The 26,124-nt window shown below is 42.2% G+C and overlaps 4 protein-coding genes across 7 annotated transcripts; 3 read left to right on the plus strand and 1 right to left on the minus strand.

The window, feature by feature from the left end:
- The first annotated feature begins 1,517 nt into the window (after positions 1–1,517).
- Positions 1,518–8,974, plus strand: dnajc11a (DnaJ (Hsp40) homolog, subfamily C, member 11a). The gene is made up of 16 exons (XM_070968299.1): positions 1,518–1,622; positions 2,658–2,787; positions 2,950–3,023; positions 3,808–3,909; positions 4,040–4,168; positions 4,308–4,430; positions 4,562–4,635; positions 4,737–4,926; positions 5,038–5,123; positions 5,325–5,441; positions 5,844–5,999; positions 6,104–6,173; positions 6,434–6,491; positions 7,592–7,734; positions 8,072–8,201; positions 8,536–8,974. The coding sequence occupies exons 1-16, from the start codon at positions 1,551–1,553 to the stop codon at positions 8,559–8,561; spliced, it is 1,680 nt and encodes a 559-aa protein (XP_070824400.1). The 5' UTR covers positions 1,518–1,550; the 3' UTR covers positions 8,562–8,974.
- A 3,838-nt stretch (positions 8,975–12,812) lies between these two features.
- LOC139335261 (F-box only protein 6-like) lies at positions 12,813–14,930 on the plus strand. The gene is made up of 6 exons (XM_070968780.1): positions 12,813–12,989; positions 13,416–13,665; positions 13,784–13,898; positions 13,988–14,083; positions 14,209–14,344; positions 14,451–14,930. The coding sequence occupies exons 1-6, from the start codon at positions 12,927–12,929 to the stop codon at positions 14,595–14,597; spliced, it is 807 nt and encodes a 268-aa protein (XP_070824881.1). The 5' UTR covers positions 12,813–12,926; the 3' UTR covers positions 14,598–14,930.
- A 1,547-nt stretch (positions 14,931–16,477) lies between these two features.
- Positions 16,478–21,195, plus strand: LOC139335595 (F-box only protein 6-like). Of its 2 annotated transcripts, none has more exons than XM_070969262.1 (6): positions 16,478–17,146; positions 17,722–17,971; positions 18,066–18,180; positions 18,255–18,350; positions 19,241–19,376; positions 19,474–21,195. In XM_070969262.1, the coding sequence occupies exons 1-6, from the start codon at positions 17,039–17,041 to the stop codon at positions 19,618–19,620; spliced, it is 852 nt and encodes a 283-aa protein (XP_070825363.1). In that variant the 5' UTR covers positions 16,478–17,038; the 3' UTR covers positions 19,621–21,195. The 2 variants fall into 2 exon arrangements, with proteins under 2 accessions (XP_070825363.1, XP_070825364.1); XM_070969263.1 differs by having other exon boundaries at positions 16,636–16,764.
- On the minus strand, positions 21,092–25,851 carry LOC139335596 (cell division control protein 42 homolog). Of its 3 annotated transcripts, none has more exons than XM_070969265.1 (6): positions 25,718–25,851; positions 25,064–25,207; positions 24,873–24,945; positions 24,656–24,765; positions 23,494–23,691; positions 21,092–22,621 (listed from the first exon to the last, which is right to left on the minus strand). In XM_070969265.1, the coding sequence occupies exons 2-6, from the start codon at positions 25,166–25,168 to the stop codon at positions 22,532–22,534; spliced, it is 576 nt and encodes a 191-aa protein (XP_070825366.1). In that variant the 5' UTR covers positions 25,169–25,207; positions 25,718–25,851; the 3' UTR covers positions 21,092–22,531. The 3 variants fall into 3 exon arrangements, with proteins under 3 accessions (XP_070825366.1, XP_070825365.1, XP_070825367.1); XM_070969264.1 differs by having other exon boundaries at positions 21,092–23,319; XM_070969266.1 differs by having other exon boundaries at positions 21,092–23,319; positions 25,064–25,200; positions 25,714–25,802.
- Positions 25,852–26,124: the final 273 nt, after the last annotated feature.

Below are 26,124 nucleotides of genomic sequence, written 5' to 3' on the forward strand. Positions count from 1 at the left end.
GGACTAGTTTGTTCCCTCGTGGACGTGTCTAACTGAATTTGAAAGAGCTGCACCCTGAAGGCTGCGGAGATTTCTAGGAGACGTGGCTCCAACCTCTTAGGGGGCTGGTGGTGGAGTCCATTGAAGTAATTCTATCAGGTAGTGGAGTGGGGGGGTGAAGACCACTACAAACGCAGTCAGCGCTGTCAAGGTTTTCAACTTCCATCGTTATGGCGCAGTTAACATTGTCTGACAATAGTATGGCCACGCGAAACGACTACAGCCAATCTAATTACAGACCATTGTGCTTAATAGACTTTGCTTTTGGCACTCGCGTCAACTCGTGCGCTTACGGACAGCCTTCATCCTCTATTAGCAGGCTGGTGGCCGTCAGTGCTGAAATGCAGTTTGAGGTGGTGGTGCTGAAAGGACAGCTCCTCCGCAGCCTCCCGCTCGCGCGCCTCGCGCAGTCGACGGCTGGCTGTTACTGCAAAGAAAGTAATAATGAACTAATGAAAGACCTAATGTAGTGAAGTGATTTTCTCACCCCTTGCTTGAGTTGTTCCTCGGTGGATAGGATGCAGACAATATCCCTTTAGAGTTAAGCATACGTGCAGGCTATCCTCAATATTCATTTTACGGCGCCGATAATGTAAGGCTGCATTCAAATTAGTGTTTTTCTAGCTGGGAAAATAAGTGACATGGCTATAATGATGATAACAACAACGGCATATTAATCGTTTTAGGAATTTAAAATACAAACGATCGTTTGCTGAGTATGAAAAGGGGACTCTACTTTTAAACAGATCGCACACGTAGCGTTTATTTCCGCACTATTCCTCAGATCATCGTCAATAACGATGAATAACTGATTTTATTAATCTCTCTATTTTTGGTTTTGTAGTTAATAACACCAAGAGAAGAAGAACAATCCAATTCCAGAGATCATTACATATCCGGTCATTTATACAGACACACGCAGTCAGAGAGATGAAGAGAGACAAGCTAAAAATAGGGTAAAGCGCAGGTATACACGCAAATGGGACAAAAATAGACAATACTAGCCAGATTACATAATGAAATAATAGCAATGGTAATATTATAGAGAGGGTGAAGGGGAAAAATTAAACCTTTCCCATGAAAACTACGGGAAATGATTGTTTTAAAATTAATCTTGATGAGATAAGCCTTACATGAGTCCCAGATATTAAAGAAAATCTTGGGTTTAGCCTTAAATGAGTATCTTATCTTCTCCTAACCCAAAGACATCAGCAGATCTACTCTACCCAGCGTCTGAATGGTGGCCAGGCAATTTCCAGTCCAAACGAATGACCCTGCAAGAAACATAGCCAGGGCCGCCGCCCCACCATGAAACCCAGACAGGCGGTAATACTCCATATAACTGTCAATTTTAAACTTCAAAATAAAAAAAGCACACTTAAAAGACGCGAACAAACCCTGTGAATATCGTTAGTCTTGTTATTCAGCCTCAACGCAAGGGGGCGACAGAGTGCGCCGGGAGGTCTATGGCGGATGTAAATGACACGAAGAAGAGATGACCGGTTGTAAACATGGCGTCTGCCTTGGACGATGATGAGATCCTTAATGATGATTATTATTCCCTGCTAAATGTTAGAAGAGAGGTACAGTATGCAGTTGTGATGTGAATAGATGTTTGTGCGGGTCAATGTAGCAGTCACTTTATGAACTTTTACCGGTTGATATTTAACGGCTACTTCTAGAATCACATGTAACGTTAGCTAGGTAGCTAGCTTGTGACCCTCGACATTGATTTCTGTGCTGTGACTCTTCGGCTGCATACTTTACAAGACATACAACAGGTTGTGGGGTTACGACTTTACCGGCAGGAGTTGTCAGTTGGTGAAGTTTGATGAAGAATCCCGTGCGGTTATCTGGGAGCTAATGTTAACAATCTGCCAGCTGTTTTCAGTTTCACGATAATATCTTTGGCTGTGGGCAGTGCTAACTGGCTAATGCTACAACTTTACTTCAGGGCTACATAATAAAACACTCTCAGTCGATCAGATGACACATAAGTCTGCGGATCAGACGCTTTCGGACCTGATCATTTTATTTGTGAAGAAAACATTAAATTAACTTGGAAATGACACCTTGGCAAAACAAAGTGAACATGTGGCACAGGGATATTCTGCTCTCCAAAGCGACTGAATGTGCTGCAGCTTAAACGTTCTTATAGTTTGTGGGCAGGTAGAAAAAATGTTTACAAGACAAACAAGAATAGATTAGAAAATGTATAATCATTCCCATTGTGTGTTATGCACTAAAACAGAAAATGAGCCTTGGTCTCATGTAAACTATGTCAAACGTGAAAGTTGCTGGTTTGTCAAGGTATTAGGTCTGCAGCTGACAATTATTACTATAGGCTATCTAACAATAATCTATTTATAATCAGAACTGAAGCAGCCAGAAGTTTCTGGTTAGCCTGTTTTATTACATCTAAACCCTGCATGGCATTTCAGCAGAGTTGGAAGACTTAATGAAGTCCAATAAATGGTGGATGATCGGTAAATTAAGTTGCTAGTAGGGCTTTTTGTTTGTTTGTTTGTTTGTTGGTTGGTTGGTTGGTTGGTTGGTTGATAAAGTTTCCCCGCAAGTTTCCTCTTTCACATTTTCACCATTTCATTGTTGTGCTTCAGGCAACACAGGAGGAGCTGAAGGCGGCATACAGGCGGTTATGCATGCTGTATCACCCAGACAAACACCGGGACCCTGAACTAAAGCGACAAGCAGAGCAGCTTTTTAACCTCGTACATGAAGCTTATGAAGGTAGAAACGGCTTTGATCACACCATGTAGGCTAGTCCCTTCACAGCTACACATGAAGCTGATGTTGACTTGTCTGTTTTATGGTCTGCATCACAGTATTTAGAAAGACAGTCTATTCTGATGGTTAATAGTGTTGGTGGTTGTCCACGTCTTGTCTTTCTAGTGCTTAGCGACCCACAGTCACGAGCTATTTATGATATCTACGGCAAGCGAGGACTCGATGTTGAAGGATGGGAGGTAAGTCCATTACTGACTTAAGTGGCTAATGATTCCTCAGTGAGCCACCGCATGCAGGTGGAAACAATGCTCACTGTGCTGACTGGCTGTCCACTGCTTATTAAGCCCAAACCATACAATGACACACCTCTGATGTACAATACAGATGGAAAACTTGCATTTTTTTTTTTTTAAATACTGCCATGTTAGCTAAATTCAAACATTGTCAAATGACAACAAAAACGAATCTGCTCGAGAAATTTGGTTTGCAAGAGCAGTCTCTAACTTTGAGAGCGCACACGGCGAGGTGCAGACCAGCATGAGCTTTCAGCTAAATTTGTTGATTATAAGCTATCATAACAAAATAGATTTAAAATTTTCCACTTTATAACCACTGTGCTTTGAAAACTGCCTTTGGTGTGCCAATGGAAACATCAACAGAAGATGACAAGAAATGACACACATGAAAGTTGATCTCAGCGTCGGTCGCCTTTAGGGTGTTGACTTGAGAGGAGCCTTCTCATGAAACAATACTCATACTGTACAGCGTAATATTTTGCCATTGAGTCTCATGACCTAAAGCCTGCATTCTTACGACATGACTTCTTCCACCTGCATGAAATAGTTTTTGTTTGGCTTCATCTCTGCTTACAAAATACGACACTTGTATATACTTTTTGCAGGAAGGACATTTGGGAGCGTGAAATTCTGGCGAAATTTATTCTACTCTAAGTCTTCATGTGCACCCTGTGAAGCAGCCAATCCTGCGTTTGCTTTGCTTTGAAATCATATCTCCTTACTCCAGGTGGTGGAAAGAAAAAGAACCCCCGCGGAGATTCGAGAAGAGTACGAGCGTCTTCAGAAGGAGCGAGAGGAGAGAAGGCTTCAGCAAAGGACCAACCCAAAGGCATGTTCAGGGGAAGATAACAAACCTCACATTCAACTGACTGTAGAGTAAAGAGGCATTAGGCATCCTGTGCTTATTATATACATCATTAATTAACACAGTATTAATTCCTGAACCTGCTATTTTGCAGGGAACGATTAGCGTGGGTATCGATGCCACGGACCTCTTCGACAGATATGAGGAGGACTATGAGGATGTGGGAGCAGGGGGAGTCCCACATGTGGAAATCAACAAGATGCACATATCGCAATCCATAGAGGTAAATAGGTTGCTCCAGATTCTACATTAAGTTTTAAGTGCCATTTACTCCGATGTGTTTTGGATGGAAAGATTTGTAGCCGCAGGATTTGCAGCAAGTTCTTGTCAAAGGACTCATTGCTGTATGTGCTCTGCTGCAGGCTCCTCTCACCACAAAAGACACAGCTGTTTTGTCCGGCTCCTTGTCAACCCACAACGGGAACGGAGGTGGCAGCATTAACCTGGCCTTGAGAAGAGTCACCTCCGCTAAGGGGTGGGGAGAGGTATGCCGCATTCTCCCTGCGCACCACACACGCTTATTCTGTAATGTGTACTATAAATGGCGCACTTCCTTTCTCTGCCCGTGTGGTGCAGCGACATTTTGAGATGTGAAACGCGATCTGTGTGCACGCAGGTGGAGCTTGGTGCCGGAGACACCCACGGACCTCTCTTTGGAATGAAGATATTCCGAAACATCACGCCTCGATTGTATGTGTTGAGATGCAAGAGGAAATGAATCAGTGCTCTGTTTGATTTTTTAACTGCATCCTGAAGAATTCATTGATTTATTCTTTTCGTTATTGCCGCAGCTTTGTGACGGCTCAGTGCGGGCTCCAGTTTTCATCCCGAGGCGTGCGTCCTGGTGTTACCACCGTGCTGGCCCGTCACCTAGACAAGAACACCATGGGCTATCTGCAGTGGCGCTGGGGGATCCAGTCCTCTATGAACACCAGCATAGTCAGGGACACCAAGAGCAGCCATTTCACCTTCGCAATGCAGGTCAGCAGCCAGCAGTGACATCTAATATCAGTGTTAGCCAAGACGCCTTTAAATCAACAGCTGCTTCTCAGGGTTGTGCCAGGATGATTGTTTACTTTCTTGTCTCCGCAGCTTGGGATTCCTCACACTTTTGTGATGATGAGTTACCAGTACAAGTTCCAGGACGACGACCAGACGAAGATTAAGGGCTCAGTGAAGTATGTTGTCAAAGTGCAGTATGTGTTATTTGGAGAACTTCATCAAAATTAAGTTATAATTACATTTTGTCTTCTTTTTTAGTATCAGTCTGTACAGCAGTTCAAGTTTCTATTCATTTATGAATGCAATCTTAGTAGTTTTTGTGCAAGAACTGACACATTCAAGTAAGCTTTGACTACATCTTTGTCTTTATGTCACAGATCAGGTTTCTTTGGGACTGTGGTAGAGTACGGCGCTGAGAGGAAGATCAGTCGACACAGTGTCCTGGGGGCCACCGTCAGCGTTGGAGTGCCCCAAGGTGTCTCCCTCAAGATCAAGTAAGTGCAGCTCTTTGCTCCGGTTTCCCGCTGGGCGTGGGTTCCAGAGGTTTCTGCTCACAGCGCTGGCAGCGTGGCATCCCTCCGGATTCGGGACGTGACATCATGTCAGCCAGTCTGATTAATTTTCTCCAAGATGTGTCTGTGCTGGGGGTGCGTGTCCAGAGGATGTGGACACAGGATTGGACCCACTGAGATGCTAGTTTGTCCTGGGCGTTTAAACGCTTGAGCATTTACAGCACACTTCTTATTTTTGGACACCGTCAAAGGCACATATCACACAATAAATGCTCTAAAGCACACAACTCACTGTCCTGTCTGACTTCAAGTATGGCACATGTTTTCATCCCGCTGTGTTCTCCACTAATATCACATGGGGTAACACTGACTTTGTATTTGCAGACTAAACAGAGCCAGCCAGACGTATTTCTTCCCCATTCATCTGACTGACCAACTCCTGCCCAGTGCTGTATTTTACGCCACAGTCGGACCACTGGTTTTCTACCTCGCCATCCAGCGGCTGATTATTCGCCCCTATGTTCGGGCCCAGAAGGAAGAGTAAGAAGCCTTTAAGTTGTTTCATGCAAGAAATGCCACTGGAATTATTATGGCCAGATTTTATGAGCTCATTTAATTTCTCCATTTATCTTCGAACCCCACAGAGACTTGGAGAAGCAGCGGGAGAGCGCGGCCTCTGATATAGCCAGGAAGAAACAGGAAGCAGAGGCTGCTGTGAGTATTTTACAGGCTTACATGTGCAGCGGCTGCGGTGCCAGTCCTACACGGTGCTTCAGCATTAAATAAGAGGTACAGGTGTCTGTGGGCGACTGTCGAGAAATATTACAAGTCTCACGGCGGTCAGACGAAGGGGCTGAGATGGGATTAGATGCGACGTCTTAATGAAATTCATTAGTATAATCCATATGACGTGAAATCTCATTGTTTGTGTCTGTCTGCTTCCCTTCCTCTGTGTGCCTTTTTCATCTCCGAAGGTCTTGCTCATGCAGGAGTCTGTGCGCAGGATTATTGAAGCCGAGGAGTCTAGAATGGGTAAGATCAGTAATATTTTAGGGATGAGCTTATCCTGGGAATAGTGTTTTTTAAGCAGGTTGCGAAACTGTTTGATTCTCTCACACTCTGACCGGTTTTTCGGGCCTTTTAGGTGAAATGTGTTGATCCCCGGTTGAATGTCGGAGTGTAATTCCTGAGACGCAGCGCCCGTTTTCCCAGCGTGAAACAAGACTGGTCTGCCTTTAGCAAACATTTGACTGCTGTTAAAATTTCTACCAGTTGACACATCAAAAAAGCAAACGTACTGAAGCAGAATACAAGATTTTAGTGATTGTCTTGAGCAGTTCACTGAAATCTAAAGGGACGGCACACCTGGTAAAGATCGCTGTGTGAGTGTGTTGCCATTGTAATATTAGGAAACTTACTATGTGGATAGTATTTGGTGTGGAGGGATAACATTGTTAGGGGAAACGGAGTTCAGTGAATTTTTTAATGACCCTCCAGCTCCTCTTTCGGCTAGTGATAATTGGCGCTTTTCAGTTTGCTTTTGATAAGTACGCTAACAAAAAGCTCTCGGCAGACAGTATAATTTTCACCGGGGGGAGTTTGTCAAGTGATAATTGGCTTATGACACCTGTCACTGTAGAGGTTACTTTGATTTTAGTATCATCAGAGGTCCCCTAGACTTTGCACTTGTAAAGTAACTGTTAATAGCAGCGTGTGCGTGCGAAATGACGGACACACAGCTGCTCTTCCCTATTCAGTGGACTCCACTCTATGAAATGGTTCCGCATTGTTTATGCAGCTTGCAATTAAAATTAATTGTGCTGTCTTTTTATTATATACTTGCAAAAATGATTTTAACAAACAAGTCTCAAAAATGACACCCAGCGATAAAACGTGTGGTTAAAAGTGCAGGCATGCAGGGTTCAGATACTTCTGAAGTGAAAGTGGGGAGTCGTGTTGGACTTTCTGTATTAATCCATTCAGAAATCTGTGTGTGTTTTGTCCGTCATCCTTGTTTTCTGAAAGCTGCTCTTAAATCGAACCAAGGTGGCCATTTTGGTGACTAATAACACATTAACGCATTCAGCTTCCCGTTGATTGACAGTATCGTCGATGCTGCTTCGTTAAACCAGGTCTCATCATCCTCAACGCCTGGTACGGCAAGTTTGTGACAGACAATAGCAGAAGACACGAAAGGGCAAAGGTCATCGATGTGACTGTGCCACTGCAGTGTCTGGTGAAAGACTCTAAACTCATCCTCACTGAGGCCACAAAGGTGAGTATTATTGCCTCATCGTTCTTGTTATATTTTCGCTTATTTGTCTTTTTTGTCCTCATTGAGCTGTATGCTCTTTCTTCCTCTGCAAACACATTAAGTGCCGTGTTGAAACAGACTTGGCCAATAAAGGCGATTCTGATGAGTAATCCAGTGACAATTTCCAAACGTACAGAATTTTTCCCAAAACCTTTAGCATAAAGTGTCTTGCCAGTATATAAAGTGTTCACGTACGGTTCACGTACTGGTAAAAAAAAGTGTTGCAGTGTGACATCTTCAACTTACTGTGTGATGAGTCAGTCGGCAGCCGGTGCATAACCTTATGTTGTCTTTCCAGTCGGGACTCCCTGGCTTCTACGACCCCTGTGTGGGGGAGGAGAAGAGCCTGAAGGTGCTGTATCAGTTCCGCGGAGTCATGCATCAAGTCCTGTCAGGAGACACAGAACCACTCAGGATACCAAAGCAATGTAAGCCCCTGTGCTGTGTACATACAGCACAGCGACTCAGCTGGGATTGTGTCACAGTTTTGTCCCCTTAACTGTAGCGTTTAGCGACTTCAGTGCAGTTTTAATGATTTGGTAGATCATATCCTCTCCTTAACTGTCTTATCTGCCCCTATTTCAGATGTTACTGGCAGCAGGGGAGATTTACTTGAACCCCGAGCCTTTGTAGATCTGTTTGATGCAACATATTTAGAATATTTTATCTCCACTCAGAGAACGTCTCCTAAAATCCACTGAGCTATATTACCTGCCAGCCGCGTTATTTCTGACTCCTTTGTTCTTGCTTTCCACCGTGCAGCTCACAGGATTGATGCGGACACATAGGAGCTCCTCCGCCGACCAAAAAGACTCGTCTCTCAGCTGTCTGACAGAAGATGGATAAAGCTGTTTTAGATACGACGTGGATTGAAGTCCTTGTTACTCAGAAGTCGTGCATTTACCTTTTGTCTTTATATTCATTTAAATATGCAGAGCGGCATAAAAGCATCACAGACTGGACTGATGATAATCAGTATCCACGGACAGGGTCGTGGCCTGCTTGAAATTCTAATGTGACACCAAAATCAATGGCTACCACCCTATTTCCCAGGTCTTCTTGGTATCCATCTGTTTTTGGTATGGCTTGTAATTTATGACGAGTTCTACGTACTGTATTGTACACAAACTGCAGTGCCTATGATTGAAGACGTGAATGCACCTCTGTTTGTTTGCCATATTATTAAAATCAGTCTCTCTCATGTTGCTTAACCATTTTGGTACTTTTTAAAAAAAAAAGGTTGTGTATTTTTTGTAATGCTGGTAAGATTTAATGTTTTGGATTTAACCCAAGCCGTTAAAGGAGCAGTGTGGAGGATTTAGTGGCATCGAGGGGTGAAGCTGCAACCAGCTGAATGCGCTTTGGTGGCTGCTAATGATGCAAAAGCAGCTCTCTAGAGCCAGTGTTTGGTTTGTCTGCTCTGGGCTACTGTAGAAACATGGCGGTAAAACATGGCGGACTCCGTGGAGGAGGACACGCTCCCTCTTCAGGGCTCATTCTGAGGTCACGAAAACAAAACAATTCTCATTTTCAGGTGATTACCCAATAATGCTAATACATCCCCTAAATCCTTCACACTGGACCTTTAACTTGGAACATCCTTTGTTGTTCGCTTGGTTGATGCAAGACAACTACTGAAATGTGAGGATTTGAATGTGAATGTGGTGGAGAGACCTAAAAACAGCTACACAAAGAGGAGGCAATAAAAAGGAAAAGAAAGGAGCATCCACCGGTGGCAAAGGTGCTTCAGATTTAGCCCCGTCTTGGGAAAACTGCATATGGAGGGTGTTGTGATTGGACAGACTTTAGAAAGAAGAGTTTATCACTGTCATTTTAAATTTATTCCGCACGGCAATCATCTTCCGCTGATGACTGCGTGCAATCTGTCTCTGTCAGACAAACTGTTTAGTCATTTATACCGCAGGTCTTTTCCCCATGATCCCTCTCTTGATCTGGGTGAGATGCTCATGAAGCTTCCCTCCCTTCGCTTGTTTGCCAGTTAGTGTGCTATAAATAGAAAGGAGTGGATTAACTGAAAGCGCCACAAGACCAAAGATTGTTTTACTCCCTGCGAAAAATGCAAACCAGCCCTTACAAGAATCATAACGAGTGGATGGTGAAACGAGGGCAGACATAATGACTAAATGATTCCTGAAACTGCACAACAACAGCTTAACAATGTACGATTCCTCAAATTGAGTTTGACACCTTCTTCATCAGGCAGATCTCTTTATCAGTGCTTTTCCCTGGATAGCTGAATGATGTGCTTTAACCATTCTTCAAAGCTGATGATCAACAGAATTAAACAGTCTTATGCGTTTAAAGAGGATATGGATCAGGGGTACAAACGCATTTGCCTCAGCAGAAGGCTCGACACAGCGTGAAGGCGCACGCTGGAAATATTCAGCCAGGAAGTTCAGCTTTAAACTCGGGTTGTGCGACGATGTGTTTAGGCCTGTTGTATCAATACAGTGAAATTACACAGGCTAATCCCATACATGAGAAGAACTGTAGCCTGTTTGTTCGTTATCTTTATGTGATTAAATCTCAACGACGCTTCACGTTATTGTTCCTCCATAGAAGCACATTTCACAGAAAAGCAATTACTCCACCGTGCACACACTGTCTGCCCACTCACAGGGATGACACTATCTGCAAGGCTGCCTGCACCAGAAGTGACTTCGCTTCCTAAACTGGAGTAATGAGTAGTCGTTTGTCAACTTTCGACTGCCCCCACACTGAAAACATGCTGCAGAAGTGCCCTCTTAGATGCCCACGTGGTAGATAAAACATGATAGAGCTACAGCGGCCTTCCAGCGGAGAAAACGTGATGCGGTGCCCTCCAGGGTGCCTATAAGGTGGAGCAAACGTGATGCAGGGCCATATAGGCTGCACCACATGCAGGGAAATTTGTTGGTTTCTACATATCTAGTTCCATTAGTGTTTTTACTTCACATATTCAGTATTGTGCTTTCTTGATCATTTGCTTTTGAACCTGAATTTTTAGGTCATTTACCCCTTTGTGGTGCACGTGAAGGCAGCTTTGCAGAACAAGCTGCTTGATGTGAACGCTCGCTTCTCAATCACATTCACTGAAAGGTGGAGTGAAGTCACGAACGCATCAGCGGGTGGCCGAGGGAGCAACACAATGCTGTGAGAGTCAACTAAATGAAAGAAAATGTGCAATTTTAGATAGGTAACAGTCCACTTTGTGTAGCCGCGGTCAACAACATACTTTACTTGAAGCTATACGTCAGATTAAATTAAAATAAAATACTCTTCAGCTGCATCTCTGCTGCAGATGAACTTGATTTCAGCTTAACCTCAGCCTCAGTTATCCTCACTGTTTATTTTATTTTATTTTTTTATTTACATCTAATTTAAATTCAAAAAGTAAAATACAAAGGAACTGGTTTTGCAGGAAAGTGCTGTCATCTGACGTAACGATACCACAGGCTAACAACAGGTATGTTCAGTTTACAAAATAGTAAATTACCTTTGGTTTTTAAGCTAAGATGTCCCTACAGTGGACTAATGCAACTTCACCCTGAACATGTGAAATCATGCCCATAACAGAGAATTTTGTGATAAACTCCCGTTTTTGTAACTGTATTTGCGATATATGGCCTCAAACTGAGTGCTCACATTGTATTTCTGTATTTAATAATATATATTTTAATCTGAGGAGTCTTACTCTGAAGAGGCCTCCCTGCTCCTTGATGCTAAGCCAGCTCATTGAACAGAGACTCATTATCCATCCATCCATTATCTATACCGCCTATCCCTTTCGGGGTTGCGGGGGGCTGGAGCCTATCCCAGCTACAATGGGCGAGAGGCGGGGTACACCCTGAACCGGTCGCCAGCCGATTGCAGGGCCACATTCAAGGACAAACAACCATTCACACTCACACTCACACCTACGGACAATTTAGAGTCATCAATTAACCTAATGAGCATGTTTTTGGTCTGTGGGAGGAAGCCGGAGTACCCGGAGAGAACCCACGCATGCACGGGAAGAACATGCAAACTTCACACAGAAAGGCCCCGCCTGACCCGGGGATCGAACCGGCAACCTTCGTGCTGTGAGGCACGCGCACTACCTGCTGCGCCACCGTGCAGCCGAGACTCATTATTTACAAGTTAATCAATTGCAGCCTTTGTCAGATCATTACGCTTGCCTTTAAAGTTTTCCAGGAAAACGGGAATCAATTACCAAAACAGATAATCAAAGGAATGAAACAGTCCTGTTCAGAGACCATATTGATCAGGAACACATTACACTGAAAGCTGGAGACACTCACAGTGATCATGATGCATACAGGGGTGGACTGTAACTAAGTGCAATTTTGAGGTACTTTTACTTTACTTGAGTATTTCCATTTCACGCTACTTTATATTTGCAGTCCACTACGTTTGAGAGGGAAATATTGTACTTTTAACTGCATTACATTTGTCTGAGAGCTTTAGTCACTAGTTATGTTGCATTTCAAGATTATTAACACAAAATATGAATTCTTATGAAGTAATTTGTATATAAAAGTACATAAAGCTATATTGTCACAAGCTAGTGACGTAAAATGTTGCACGACTCCACTTGTAAGTAATTGTCATACTGTAGTTTTGCTATTTTTAAACCACTGACATTATTTTAAGAGTAGATTTCAGCAATAAAATAATAATCATCAGCACAGTTGGTAACACTACGAATCATTACCTCTTTAAGCTGCTGACATTTCACTAAGTCAATACATTTAAAGTTTTTAAAGCTGTCTGCCGCTACTTTATTTTAGCGGTTACCTCCGCATGCGCATCTTGCGTCCAGCCGGGCGCCCCGGGGTCAGAAACGAGCGCGTCCTCGGCGGACAGACGGGAGGAGGAAGTGGCCGAAAGCGAAAGAAACTTCTCTTATTTCTCTCACTTAAGCTGAAAGACACCCTGAAGTAACGGCTGAGTGTAACATCTGCAGCTCATCAGGCGTCTGTAGTTGAGCGTCGGTGTCGTGTGACGTTCACGGACATTAATCTAATATACGACGTTAAATTAGAACACAGTTGATGACGTCAGGTAAATCTGCTGTAGCGAGCGTTTAACTTTAGCTGTGCTACCTGTCAAGACGGCCTGGCTGAGTCCCAGCAGTCATCAAGAGGACAACTATGGACCAAAGTCACCTCGATTCATCCCAGCGTCCAGATCAGAAGCAGAAACCAACCATGAAGGTACCATCAAGAAGTCATCTGTCAACGCAACAAATGCAACTGCTGGAGGGTTGTGTCCGTGGATCTGTCAAAATTAGAACAAATACATTTAAAAGTCAAAAAATAAAAATCAAAAATACATGAAGTTTTACAATGTGTGTGTATTAGGCCACTGTGTTTTGGCAAGCTGTGCATTTTTTTTTTTTTCTTTTTTAGAATATTAATGCAAAGTTTCAATGAAATCCATTAGTATAATGCATTTGATGTGTGTATTACTCATATTGTGTCACACTGTGCAAACTTGCCTTAATATATCCCCATAATCATTAAAGATAAAGTCATTAAATTTTAGGTTGACAACTTGGGTTAAAGTTAGGTTTAGGTTAAGGTTAAGTTTAAGGTGAAGTTCCAGTTTGAGTTTACCTGTGTCCTTTCTGCTCTTGTCAGTTCTTCCCTGTTCCCCTGGAGATCCTGGAGGAGATCTTCCTGAATCTTCCTCCCGATCAGGTGGTTTATGTTTGCCGCTCAGTGTGCCATCAGTGGAAGGAAGTGGCCGACAGTGAATCCCTGTGGAGGGAGCGATGCAGAAGAGAAGGATATCGCCTCCGCGATGCTTCCAAAACACCCAAAGACTGGAGGTTGTTTTACTTCTTGTGCAAAAAGAGAAGAAATCTTCTCAAGAACCCAAGAGCAGAACGTAAGAAGCCACAGAACTGACCTTGCTCTGCATCCGGTGGCATTAAAGCTGTTTTTCTGACGCGCAGCTGGGCGCTGCAGCATCATGTCTCTCACAACCCTCCTCTGTGTTTTTATAGACGACCTGAATGGCTGGCAGATCCTGAAGAATGGTGGTAATAGATGGGCTGTAGAAGGAGTCAGAGTGCCACATCCAGATGAGACAGTCCAGAAAAACTTTGTGACCTCTTTTCAGTGAGCATTCAGCAGGAGGGAAGCAGAAAACATTAGGCATTCTTTTTATGCTCATGAAGTAAGTAGCTAAAACATCTTCTGTTGTTCAGAATGTGCAGGAAGTCGCAGCTTATTGATCTGGAGGAGGAAGGTTATAACCCATCATTTATGGATCACTTCCAGCCAGACATCAGAATATCTGATTGGTAAGAATGTCCTTGATTCAGGTTGGCAAAAGGATAACTCCAACAATTTACTTTAGTAATTCTGGACATAATTCCTATCAAGTATAACAGTGATCCCACCTTTGTGTCTTTGTGTGTGTTTGAAGGTATTCACAGAGAACAGACTGCGGCTGTAAATATGAGATTTGCGTGGAGTTGCTGAATCAAAGCGAAGAGCCTGTTCAGACATTTGCTCCCGTGGCTGTTCACTTTAAGCAGTGGAATGAGGAGAAGTGGAATGAGGTGTGAACAGAGCATGAGTCATTATTGATGATGATGATGATGATGATGTTTAGAGGGGGTACAAAGCCCAATGACATCTTCAGACTAACTCATATGTGTTCTTCAGATGACCCACGTGTTCCAGAACTACGGCCCAGGAGTGAGATACGTCCGTTTTACTCACGGAGGCAAGGACACACAGTTCTGGGCAGGATGGTATGGAATCCGTGTTACCGACAGCTGCGTTGAGATATGTCCAGCAGTGGACACATAGCTCTTTGGGATTCATCTAATGCCTGCTTCCTGCCTTCGCCTCAAATTGCACCTTTATATACGCCTGCAGTTACTTAACATGTAAAAATGTTTCCGTGTCTGCAAACCTATAAATATGTGCAGCCTTTATGAAATGTTAAAGTCATCCTATTTACCCTTTGGTGTTGTTGCTTGACATCAGTGACACAATGGGTCACAGTAACCGACCCCATGGAGAATAATCACCTCAGGATTACTGAGCTGGAGCTGCACCGGTTAATTGATTAGCTGTCAACTATTAAAATTATTTTCCAGCTGTTTAGATTATAAGAAGAAAACGTTTCCAGCTTCTTAAAAGTCAATATTTTCTCCTTCTTTACTCCTCTATGACAGTAAACTTTGTTTCTTTGGGTTGTGGACAAAACAAGGCATTTGAGGACGTCATCTTGAGCTTTGGGAAACACTGACTGACATTTTATAGACCAAGCAACTAATCAGTTAATCAAGAAAATTATAGATTAATTATACAATTATACAAATTATACAATAGATCAATCAATCTAATCTATCAATGAAAATAATCATTAGTTGAAGCCCTAAAGGTGTCAATAACAAAGGAAATTCAGTCTTTTTAGGCTGTTTGGCAGGGATTCTCTTTGTGAAAGCTGGAGCTGCAATGATTAATCAATCAGTTGTCAGCTATTAAATTATTTGCCAGCTATTTTGATAATTAATTGGTTTTAGAATTTTTTGAGAGTAAAACATTTCCAGCTTGTTAAAAGTCAATATTTCCTCCTTCTTTACTCCTCTATGACAGTAAACTTTGTATCTTTGGGTTGTGGACAAAACAAGGCATTTGAGGATGTCATCCTGAGCTTTGGGAAACACTGACTGACATTTTATAGACCAAGCAACTAATCAGTTAATCAAGAAAATAAGCGATAGATTAACCTACAGTGAAAATAATCGTTAGATGAAGCCCTAAAGGTGTCAATAACAAAGGAAATTCAGTCTTTTTAGGTTGTTAGGGAGGGATTCTCTCCTCAAAGCTTAACAGGGCAGAACTAATCAGCTCTAATGGAGCGTTTCGTGAATGAGCTGTGAGTGCACAGCTGTTTTCGTGGTAAAATCTCTTCAGTTAAAATCCTTTATCTTTTGTATTGATCGGCCCTTTGCTCACTCAGGAGTTTTCTACAGTATTTTATAAACTTTATTTGTGTAACCAAGTGTGTCGCCACATACTGTATTTGAGTTTGGGTTCAGATTTATCATAAAACTGGATTATAGGTGATGTTTTATCCTAAGTGAAATCAAAGATAACTTTTCCTCTCATTTGATTTCAGCTTCACCTCAAAAAAATTTTAATGGTATTATTAACTTTTCTCGTGTCTAATCACAAACAGCTGACTGAGAAACAAATGTGCTTAAACTCCTTACATGTCGTCACTTGAATAGACAGTGACTTCAACTGTGATAGCCACTTTAAATGGTGTGTAAATGGTTTTAAAAGGTCTTTGGATATTTTCTGTCACACCATCCTCACTTCCTAAACGTTTAAACACCACGTTTAGCAAGTTGACATCAGGAGAAGGGCTAAGGTCATTGATTGTGCCTTTACAGTCAATCGAAATATGATAAAAATTTTGGGTTAAATCATTCAATCTTATTTAAAATGAATACATGTAAGAGTGTCATTTATGTTCAGTCTATTCTATTTCAGTAGTTAAAAAACATACATGCATGTTTTGTTTCTTTTGCTCTCAGTCTCATCTCTGATCACATTAAATTAAGATTCCACCTTGTGAGAGAAATTAATTATTAATACGACGATTACATATACCGGAAGTATATGTACAGACGGATTTAAGAGGGTTTGCTGTGTATTTCGTCGGGAGTATACCGGAAGTCGCCCGGGTTGGCGGAGTCTGCTGACGTTCCTCAGCTCTCCTGCTTGTGGAGGTGAATGTGAGTCACCGCTGTCGCTCATAAGAACCGGCCTCTTACTTCTGCTTTTATTTTAGCCACTAGCTCCGCCTACGTCCCCGACGTCGATCTCGAGTGTCCTGGGCTTAATAACGAGCGCATCCTCGGTCAACATGTAGGTATAGGGCTGTAATTTGTGAATAAGTATGTCCCATAGACTGTTTGTCAAGAGAAAGCCGAAAGTGACTGTCACCACAGCGGAATCGGTGAATATTTCTTAAATTTAAGGTTGCATGTAGCTAACATTTGGTTTTAGCTACTTTGACTTCACTTTCCGTATCTAGTCTTCACCTCGAACCGCACTTCCGTGTTGTGTATTGTCGTTTGAAAGTGGCCACATACGTGATGTTGTAGCCACACAGGTCATCACACGCAGGTGTATCTCCGCTAAGAGGTCGAGAGGAGACGACAGATACTGAGTATATTTCGCTATAGCGTCAGTGCGCGTACGGACGTCGCCAGCCTGGGTCTGTCCCAGGCATGAGGAGGAAAGCTAGCGCCATGGGTGCGACGCAAAGCTCAGATTCAGCCTCTAAACGGAGAAGCAGTTCGGCTGCGGTGCCGTCCACCTCGCTTTCACAGGAAGATGTAAGTGATTTACACGACTTCCGACCTCCAAAAGGTGCTGGAGACGGTGGCGATGACGAGTGACTGTGGATTACAAGCAGCCGCTACATGTTCAGTGTCATGTTAACACTTTTGACTTCACGTTTACTTCAGACCGGACAGTCTGCTGCAGGGTGCGCTGTATTTGTCCACCGCTGAGTTTAAATGTCAGTTTGGAAAATTAGGCATCACGGAGTTTTTCCTAATGTTTGGCTGCTCGCTTCCAAACTTTCTGTGACGCAGGATCTCTTGGTTTTAGTTTGGGGGGGAGGCGCAGGCCCACTCTGAAGGACGCACCCTCATTAAAATAAACAAATGCAACTGAAACAATAAGAAAGATACAACAAATAGGCTCATAAATGAGGTGTTTTTCACAGCTTTATGTATTTCTAAAGCTTGATGCTGTAACTTCTTGTGTAATACTGAGACAAAGTGCTGATAAGGTCAGTTTAGATGCTGTGATCATGCAAACAGTGGGGAGGGGGCTGTGGTCCAAAGTCAATGCTTGAAGCGATTATAGACTTCAAGTTTATCTGTGTCCTGTCTGTTCTCCGCAGTTCTTCCCTGTTCCCCTGGAGATCCTGGAGGAGATCTTCCTGAATCTTCCTCCTGATCAGGTGGTTTGTGTTTGCCGCTCAGTGTGCCATCAGTGGAAGGAAGTGGCCGACAGTGAATCCCTGTGGAGGGAGCGATGCAGAAGAGAAGGATATCGCCTCCGCGATGCTTCCAAAACGCCCAAAGACTGGAGGTTGTTTTACTTCTTGTGCAAAAAGAGAAGAAATCTTCTCAAGAACCCAAGAGCAGAACGTAAGAAGCCACAGAACGAATGTTAATAACCACAGATTTGGCAGCGTTAAGGTGTTGGTGTCATCAGCGCTTCAAAACATCTTTGTATTTACAGATAAAATGAAGAATTGGCAGATCCTGGAGAATGGTGGCGATAACTGGAAAGTAGAGAGAGTTATGGTGCCACATCCAAATGAGTCGGTCCAGAAGAACTTTGTGACGTCTTACGGGTGAGCGCTCGTCAGAAAACACAGGGCAGTTATATGTGATGACGTAGCAGCTAAGAGCTTTGTGTTTCCTGCAGAATGTGCAAGAAGTCACAGCTGATTGATTTGGGGATGGAAGGTTACAACCCGTCGTTCATGGATGACTTCCAGCCAGACATCAAAATATCTGATTGGTGAGAAGAAAACACACAAACTACTGTAACAACTCTCAGTAATTCCTACACTGATATCAGTAGAGCTTGTCCCTATTACACACGAGCACACGCATGAGTGAAGCACCGCAGTTCAAAAATGTCTCCTGAGTAATAAAATTACATGTGAAACATCTCACAGTCCCACATTCTCACAGTCTGTGCCTACATAAAATCACCCAAACTAAATAAGCATGAGGAGCATGTCCATACTTCATCCTAAAATATGATTGGCTGTCAATCAAATGAAAGGAGGGACCATAGTTTGAACTGTCTGACGAGGATTTTTGAATGAGTCTTTTTTGTTTGTAGTTTACTTTTTGAGGACTTAAAATATGGAAGCTTTGTTATATTTGTGTGATGCCACTCTGTGGTGCTGCGATTCGTACGACTATTTATCTTTTAAATAAAACATTTCAACATAGCAAAGTGCGAAACTGTCAGATACTATAGTGTTGGTAGTAAGATACGAGGAATGGTAAATTAATGCTATTCTGAGTATTTGTGTGCACGCAACTACTGCACAACTTGAGCCACCGCCGTCAAAAAAGCCTGGACGAGCCACCGCTGAGCATCTCGAGCCGTGGCATGCAAACAGTGTCCATCAACAAAAATATTCCACCTCCAAGTCTTCCCTTTGATAGAATACGGGAGAATACGACCTTATAACATCTAATGCTGCTCCCACATGAGGAGAATCTATCAATTACATCTCCACTTTTGGTCTGTGATTTTACACTCAAAATGAATATACATGTACTTCTCATAGTGCAGCACAGAAGAAATGATGGCTGAAAAAAACCTGTGCCGTGGTTGAGCCTAGCTGCTGACACCTGATCTATCCGCTCACGCTTGTGATTCTGCTTCATTAGGTATGCGCCACGATGGGACTGTGGCAGTGAATACGAGATCCGCGTAGAGCTGCTGAATCAAAGAAAGAGGCCTATCGAGACATTTGCCCCCGAGACGATTTACTTCGAGCAGTGGAACGATCAGAAATGGAACGAGGTACGTGCGAAGCGCAAAGCATTCACTCACACGGTGAAATTCAGAGGTGGCACAAAACCCAAGGACGAGTCTAGACTCCCTGATGTGTGTGTTTCAGATGACCCACGTGTTCCAGAACTACGGCCCAGGAGTGAGATTCGTCCGTTTTACTCACGGAGGCAAGGACACACAGTTCTGGGCAGGATGGTATGGAATCCGTGTTACCGACAGCTGCGTTGAGATATGTCCAGCAGTGGACACATAGCTCTTTGGGATTCATCTAATGCCTGCTTCCTGCCTTCGCCTCAAATTGCACCTTTATATACGCCTGCAGTTACTTAACATGTAAAAATGTTTCCGTGTCTGCAAACCTATAAATATGTGCAGTCTTCATGAAATGTTAAAGTCGTCCTATTTACCCTTTGGTGTTGTTGCATGACATCAGTGACACAATGAGTCACAGTAACCGACCCCATGGAGAATAATCACCTCAGGATTACTGAGCTGGAGCTGCACCGGTTAATTGATTAGCTGTCAACTATTAAAATTATTTTCCAGCTGTTTAGATTATAAGAAGAAAACGTTTCCAGCTTCTTAAAAGTCAATATTTTCTCCTTCTTTACTCCCCTATGACAGTAAACTTTGTTTCTTTGGGTTGTGGACAAAACAAGGCATTTGAGGACGTCATCTTGAGCTTTGGGAAACACTGACTGACATTTTATAGACCAAGCAACTAATCAGTTAACCAAGAAAATTATCAATAGATTAATCTATCAATGAAAATAATCATTAGTCGAAGCCCTAAAGGTGTCCATAACAAAGGAAATTCAGTCTTTTTAGGCTGTTTGGAAGGAATTTGCTTCGTGAAAGCTTAAAAATTGCACCAAGTCTGATTCGCTTGATGTCATCTGCAGTTATTTTACATGTCAAAGGAACATATACTGCAATGTGCATCAGTGTCAGTGATGCACCTTGAAAAGATATTTATAGTAGCATATAGCAGACTTATGTCATGAGTTAAAGTTGTGTGAGAAGTTGGAACGTATTCATCCAAGTGGAACTGAAAATGTTCAAAAGAAAAAATGCTTTTCCAAATTATTCAGATCTTAAGATAATTGAAATTTATTTTACCTTTCAGTGCATCTGGGTGAAGATGAGGTTCATGTGCCTCACACACATATCTTTGTTTCAGGACCAAAGAGCCATTACAGTCCCTACGATTACAGCGTGTGCTTTTACTTTGAAGAGCCATATCGGTTCAGGTTCACAAGAGCTAACCCATCCTCCATTCATTTGTAATGAAAACATACAGGTGAGCCTGAATGCAACTGTTTTGTTTGTTGGTGTTTTCTTTCACCAACCGGTCATGGAAATTGAAAGGACAACATGGCGTTTACACTGTCAAGGCTGTTTAAATGAACGTCCTGGCTCTCTTTGTGTCTCAGAGGTATTCACTGAAAGGCGTGTGATAATAAAACATGAAGTCGCATGCAGTAGCTGCTGTGATGCTATTATTCACAGCGTCCATTGGTAAGATCAGAGTGCTACATGGCTGCAGCACCGCTGGTCTGACAAACCAGCCTGAAAGGAGATGTTTTTGCACTGCTTTGTAACGTGGAAGTTGTGATGTTGAAGAAGTGTCATTTTAACTGTTCTACTTTGTATTTTTTCTACATTATCTGCAGAAGAATTCATAAACCTCATTAACATAACATCAGGCCAGACAACAACATGTACTATTTGAAGTTGGGTTTATTGATAATACTGGTTTATTGTGATAAAGGATACAGTACAACTTTGATGTCAATTTGAATAAAAATCCAAGAAACTCGCTCTCTTATTATTTTCCTGGTTAATTTGATTTCAGTCTCGGCTTCTCAAAATTTCGGTATCAGTAATGCACACATTGTATAGTCAATAAGTTATCAGTTAATTTCACTATATTTACATATTCAAGCCCGCTTGTCCAGGCATGGATATAGTAAAAGACAAATGCAAATAGTGCCACTCAGAAGTATTCACAGGATCTCAAACGTCCAGTGTAGCACTCTGTAACGATGTGTCGCTGTCTGACTTAACGATGCTGCCGTGTAACAGCAAGTGTGTTCATTTTACAAAACAGTTCATCAGCCTGGGGTTATAAGCTGAACGGCTCCAACAAAGTTCAGCCATTGCAACTCTAAATAAGCATTCAGGAGATAATTTTCTTGTTAACTTTGTCACAAAAAGCAAATGAGTGACAAATTGTTGTGCTCTAACTCTAACTTGTAGTGTAGTTACCGAAAACTGTCAGTGGTTATTTGTGATACATGGCTTCCAATGAAGTGTTATCATTGCGTTTAAATCTCAAGCTCCATGCATTTCCCACTTCTGTGTCAGCGTCTGTGGATCTCTACTCTGTCAGGTGTCAATTTATCTTGTTTGGCCAAAGTAGAACTACGGTGGAGCATAGACTACAAATGTCATATAGGTCAAATATTTTTTAGATCCACCAGAGGCTATGATGGCATTCAACATGAAATTATGGAAAAAGGCTGTGACTTTTAATCAACCCTTTGTGAAATCTATCATTCATTAAGTTTTATGACTTATGATTCATGTCACTAGATAGTCTATCAGTGATGGAAGAACAATGCAGTGTCAAATGAATGCAGTCTTGTGCCCCAGGCCTGAACATACAGTAGAAAGGATTAACTTTAGGGAAGTTACTAGAAAAGTATGTTAAAAAAAGACAAATGCAGGACATACTAAGAGCACCTCACTTAAGCCATCGCTATCAGCTTGTCTGTAATTTACAAGGCAGTCGATGCAACAGTAGTTCTATTAAAATATCACTTCATAGTCCGTTCTTTAGAATAACACTTCAGGAAGATGAACTCCAAGCATCATGTGGTCTAACTGAACCGTTATGTCACCTTCAGTTTGTTGATATTTTACGTCAGTGTTCACATCATGTGAGACCATCTCAATGGCATCGAATCATCACAAACAGCATCAAATGTTACTCCGTCTTAAAATCACGTTCAACACATTGAATATGTTTTCAGTTTAAGTCAGTCAGAAGGCAAATATGTCATGATACCTCAACTCATGCTGGAATGTGCTTGTGCAGCAAACCTCTTCAGTACTGTTAACCTACATTTGGAAACTGGTGTGGAGAAGGGCTGCGTCGAAACTTAGAGCAGAACACATTTACGTCTTTTCTTAGGTTCAGGAGGCTCCAGGGCAGCCAGTATTGCCTCATCAAACACATTCTTTAATCCTTTCTGTGGAAATAAAATATTAATATTCAAAACAGGGCTGTGCTCCAAATACAAATGAACATCTTTCAGGGAACTAATTGCAAAAGAAGGCTGAGTAGAAATTGAGCAGGGCGATCAAAATTTTCCTTTATTCAAATACCATTATACATAACTCTCCTCGTGATCAAGTTGTCTGAGTAAAGACAAAAGCCCATGGAAAATTTTGATGCTGCAGTAGAAAAAAAGTCATTACTGTCTAAGACAGAATGTAGCATAAATTCTTTGTAGGGTACAACTGATGCTGAAGAGCTCAATACTGAAATAATAACAGATGTCAATGTCAATTTTAAAACCCAAAACAAACTCTGTCATGTACAGTTACACAGACTTGCACACAAGTTGCTGCCAGCAGAAGGAAAAATTAAAGATTGGCACTCTTGTCATATCAGGCAGCATGGGTAATTGTGATTAGGCCAAGTTGAAAAGAAAGCACACATGAACAGAAGGGAAGAAGTTAATGGGCGCAAAGTTTTGAAGTTTAAAAGAGCCTTGTGGTTGTTTTAGTGACAGATATCTCTTTACAATGAGTAAGCAGCAGACCATCGAGAGGCAAAGCAAGATGCAAGAAGACATCAGAACAAACAGCATTTTCTCTTTCTTTGAGTTTCAGGGGGCTCTAAAGCAGCTAAGATAGCCTCATCAAATACGTTCTTCAGTCCCCGCTACAGAAAGAGGAAAAGAAGGGAGAAAGACAGGCACACAACAGAGTTAGATAGTTTTCAGCCAAATGCTGTTAGCAAAAGACAAGCAGAAGTATCTGCACCCTTGTTAGGAAGCTGGCATTCAAACCCATCCATGCCACTCCAGCTTTAAGTGTTGTTAATGGGAGAGCTTACCTGTGTTAGGGCTGAGCACTCAACGTATTTGACTGCCTTAAGGTCCCGAGCAAGCTTTTCGGCCGTCTCTGGGGTGATTGGCTTCTGTTTGTTCTTGGCTAGCTTCTCCACTGTGGAGGGGTCATCACGCAGGTCAATCTGAGTGCCGACCAACAGGAATGGGGTCTTGGGACAGTGGTGAGTTATTTCAGGAACCCACTAGAGGAAAAAAAAAAGAACAAAAAAACACACATCAGCACAAGGCAGAAACACTCGTTGAAAAGTTATGGCACATGTAGGAGATTTTGCTAGGTCAATAGTCAATAGGTTGTTTGCAGTCACATGATGTTAAAACTGCATTGGAAGAGATGAAGGAAAGTTCTTACTGGGTTAGTTTAGATGTAATTACAAGAGAAAGGTACAAACAGAAACTCAGATCATATGTTGGATGTGACCCTTGAAGAGGAGTGATTTTTCACCTGAACTGAAGATTTATTGCTATTGAGGCAGTAAATATATCCAACTACCTGCTCATTCAGACGTTGTTCTACTCTAGAAAACAAATGAAAGCAGACAAAGTATGGAGGCGTTTCTACAACGCCTCTGGACTCACATTCTGAATCACATTCATAAACCTGCCATTCAAGCTTTGTCCTGAAAATTTTGAAACAGGATCACAAGACAACAGTCTGATAGCTTTCATGTTTATCTGGCTTTTTGAAACCCCCCCACGTCACGCTTTATTTAGAGCATTATCTGTGACCGCAGGATCCTGAGAGAAAAATTCCTTCCAGTGTTTTTTGACAGAAGCAGCACAGAGGTGAAACACTTAACAGCACAGTGAGTTGCATTGACAATTAACACTCAAAAAACGTAACTTTTTGGTCTGCATAAAATATCCCGTCAGAACCATACAATTAATACGGTATCTTTAAAAAGTGTGTTGATTTTATTCTGAAAGTAAATGGTTACTCAATTTATTATTCCCCTTACCATCAGTGAATAGAAACACCTTAACTCCTTACTGTACTTTACAATTCTCCAGTTACTCAATAATACAGAGCAGAGTACTATTATATGGAGTGGGCCATGAAGACAGTTTGATTTCAGATTGTTGGAAGGACAGGGGGTTATTAGATCTGCAGGTGAGCAACTCCGCTGCATTCACTCAATTTGTACTCACCTTTTCTTTAACATTCTCAAAGGAGGAAGGTGAAACAACTGAGAAACAGACTAAGAAGACATCTGTCTGTGGGTAGCTTAGTGGTCGTAACCGGTCATAATCCTCCTGACCTACAGAAAGACCACACCAGAAATTAGCATACTATGTGAGTGAGTAAGAGCTGTAATTAATTCAAATGGGAATGCAATTAAATTGAGAGAGTACAACATCTTCTCACCTGCTGTATCAAATAATCCAAGGGTGTATGGTTCACCTCCAATCATTACAGTAACTGCATAGTTGTCGAACACCTGTGATGAAAGAATGAGTGGCATGTCAGTCACTTCAAGAGTACTTATTAATATCTTAACCAAAATATGACTGGCTGTGTGCATGCATCTGGCTGTGAAACACACCAAACTTACTTACTGTTGGTACATATTCAGAGGGGAATTTGTTGGTGGTGTATGAAATCAATAGGCAGGTTTTTCCCACAGCTCCATCACCCACCACCACACATTTGATAGTCTGCATCTTTGTGCTTTCTGATTCTGCAGGCAATGACGCTGGTTGCTGGGAGAGGTGATAATTCATTGGAACATATAATATTTCAGGCAGCTTTGATTAAGCAACGAGTCTAAGGGGAAAGGCTGTCTCCTAGCATCAACTACTTGAGTGTCACGCCCCATCACAACTGTTTCACAGGCTAACGTTAGCTAACGACAACGTTACTCACTCGATTATTTACTTAATTACCTGGTTAACTTTAGCATTTGTAAACAAGGTAATGGTTCGTTCACACAATTTGACATACCTTTCTTAAACAAACGGCAACGGAAATGAAAATTTGTTTGTGTATCGGTTAGCCTGCTAAGCTAACGCAGTGCTAGCAACCACTGACTAGACAATGCTAGCTAGCTTAGCAACCGGCCGGCTAACGTGAGCTTAAAAACTAACACTAGCTTAGTTGCCGTAGCTGAGTTTCAGCTAAAAAGACGAGACATAAAGCCAACACCCAAATGTGTGTTCGTAACGTCTATCTAACTACACACAGAGATGTCAGAAAATGTTTGAGTTACGTACCAATGTCCCTCCGTGCCTCCGCTACGTTAGTTTATGCTAGGTGTCCGTTTCGCCGGGCGTTGGCACCAGCGAGCAATAACTTGCGAGAAGCTGCGCTCCAGTCCCGAACTCCAGTAATACTGTCAAGCTAAAACAGAATAATTCCGGAAATCACCTTCAAAATATACCATTTAGCCTGTGTTGCAAAAGCTGAAGCTACATATTCTAAGTGATAGGTATCAACGTAGATAGCAACATGTCAACAGGTCATCATTAAATCTACAGTTGTTACTTTGACCTTCTTTTCATTGTGCGTAGTTTTTATATTATTTACTCGTACTTGTTACCCACTTGTGCTTTTACTTTGAAGGATAACTTTCTCTGGTAATGGTGGCTGTCTTGACGGGAATTCATGCGAGAGGTTCCTG

This window comes from Chaetodon trifascialis, chromosome 8 (assembly GCF_039877785.1).
Source record: "Chaetodon trifascialis isolate fChaTrf1 chromosome 8, fChaTrf1.hap1, whole genome shotgun sequence".
Taxonomy (NCBI): Eukaryota; Metazoa; Chordata; class Actinopteri; order Chaetodontiformes; family Chaetodontidae; genus Chaetodon; species Chaetodon trifascialis.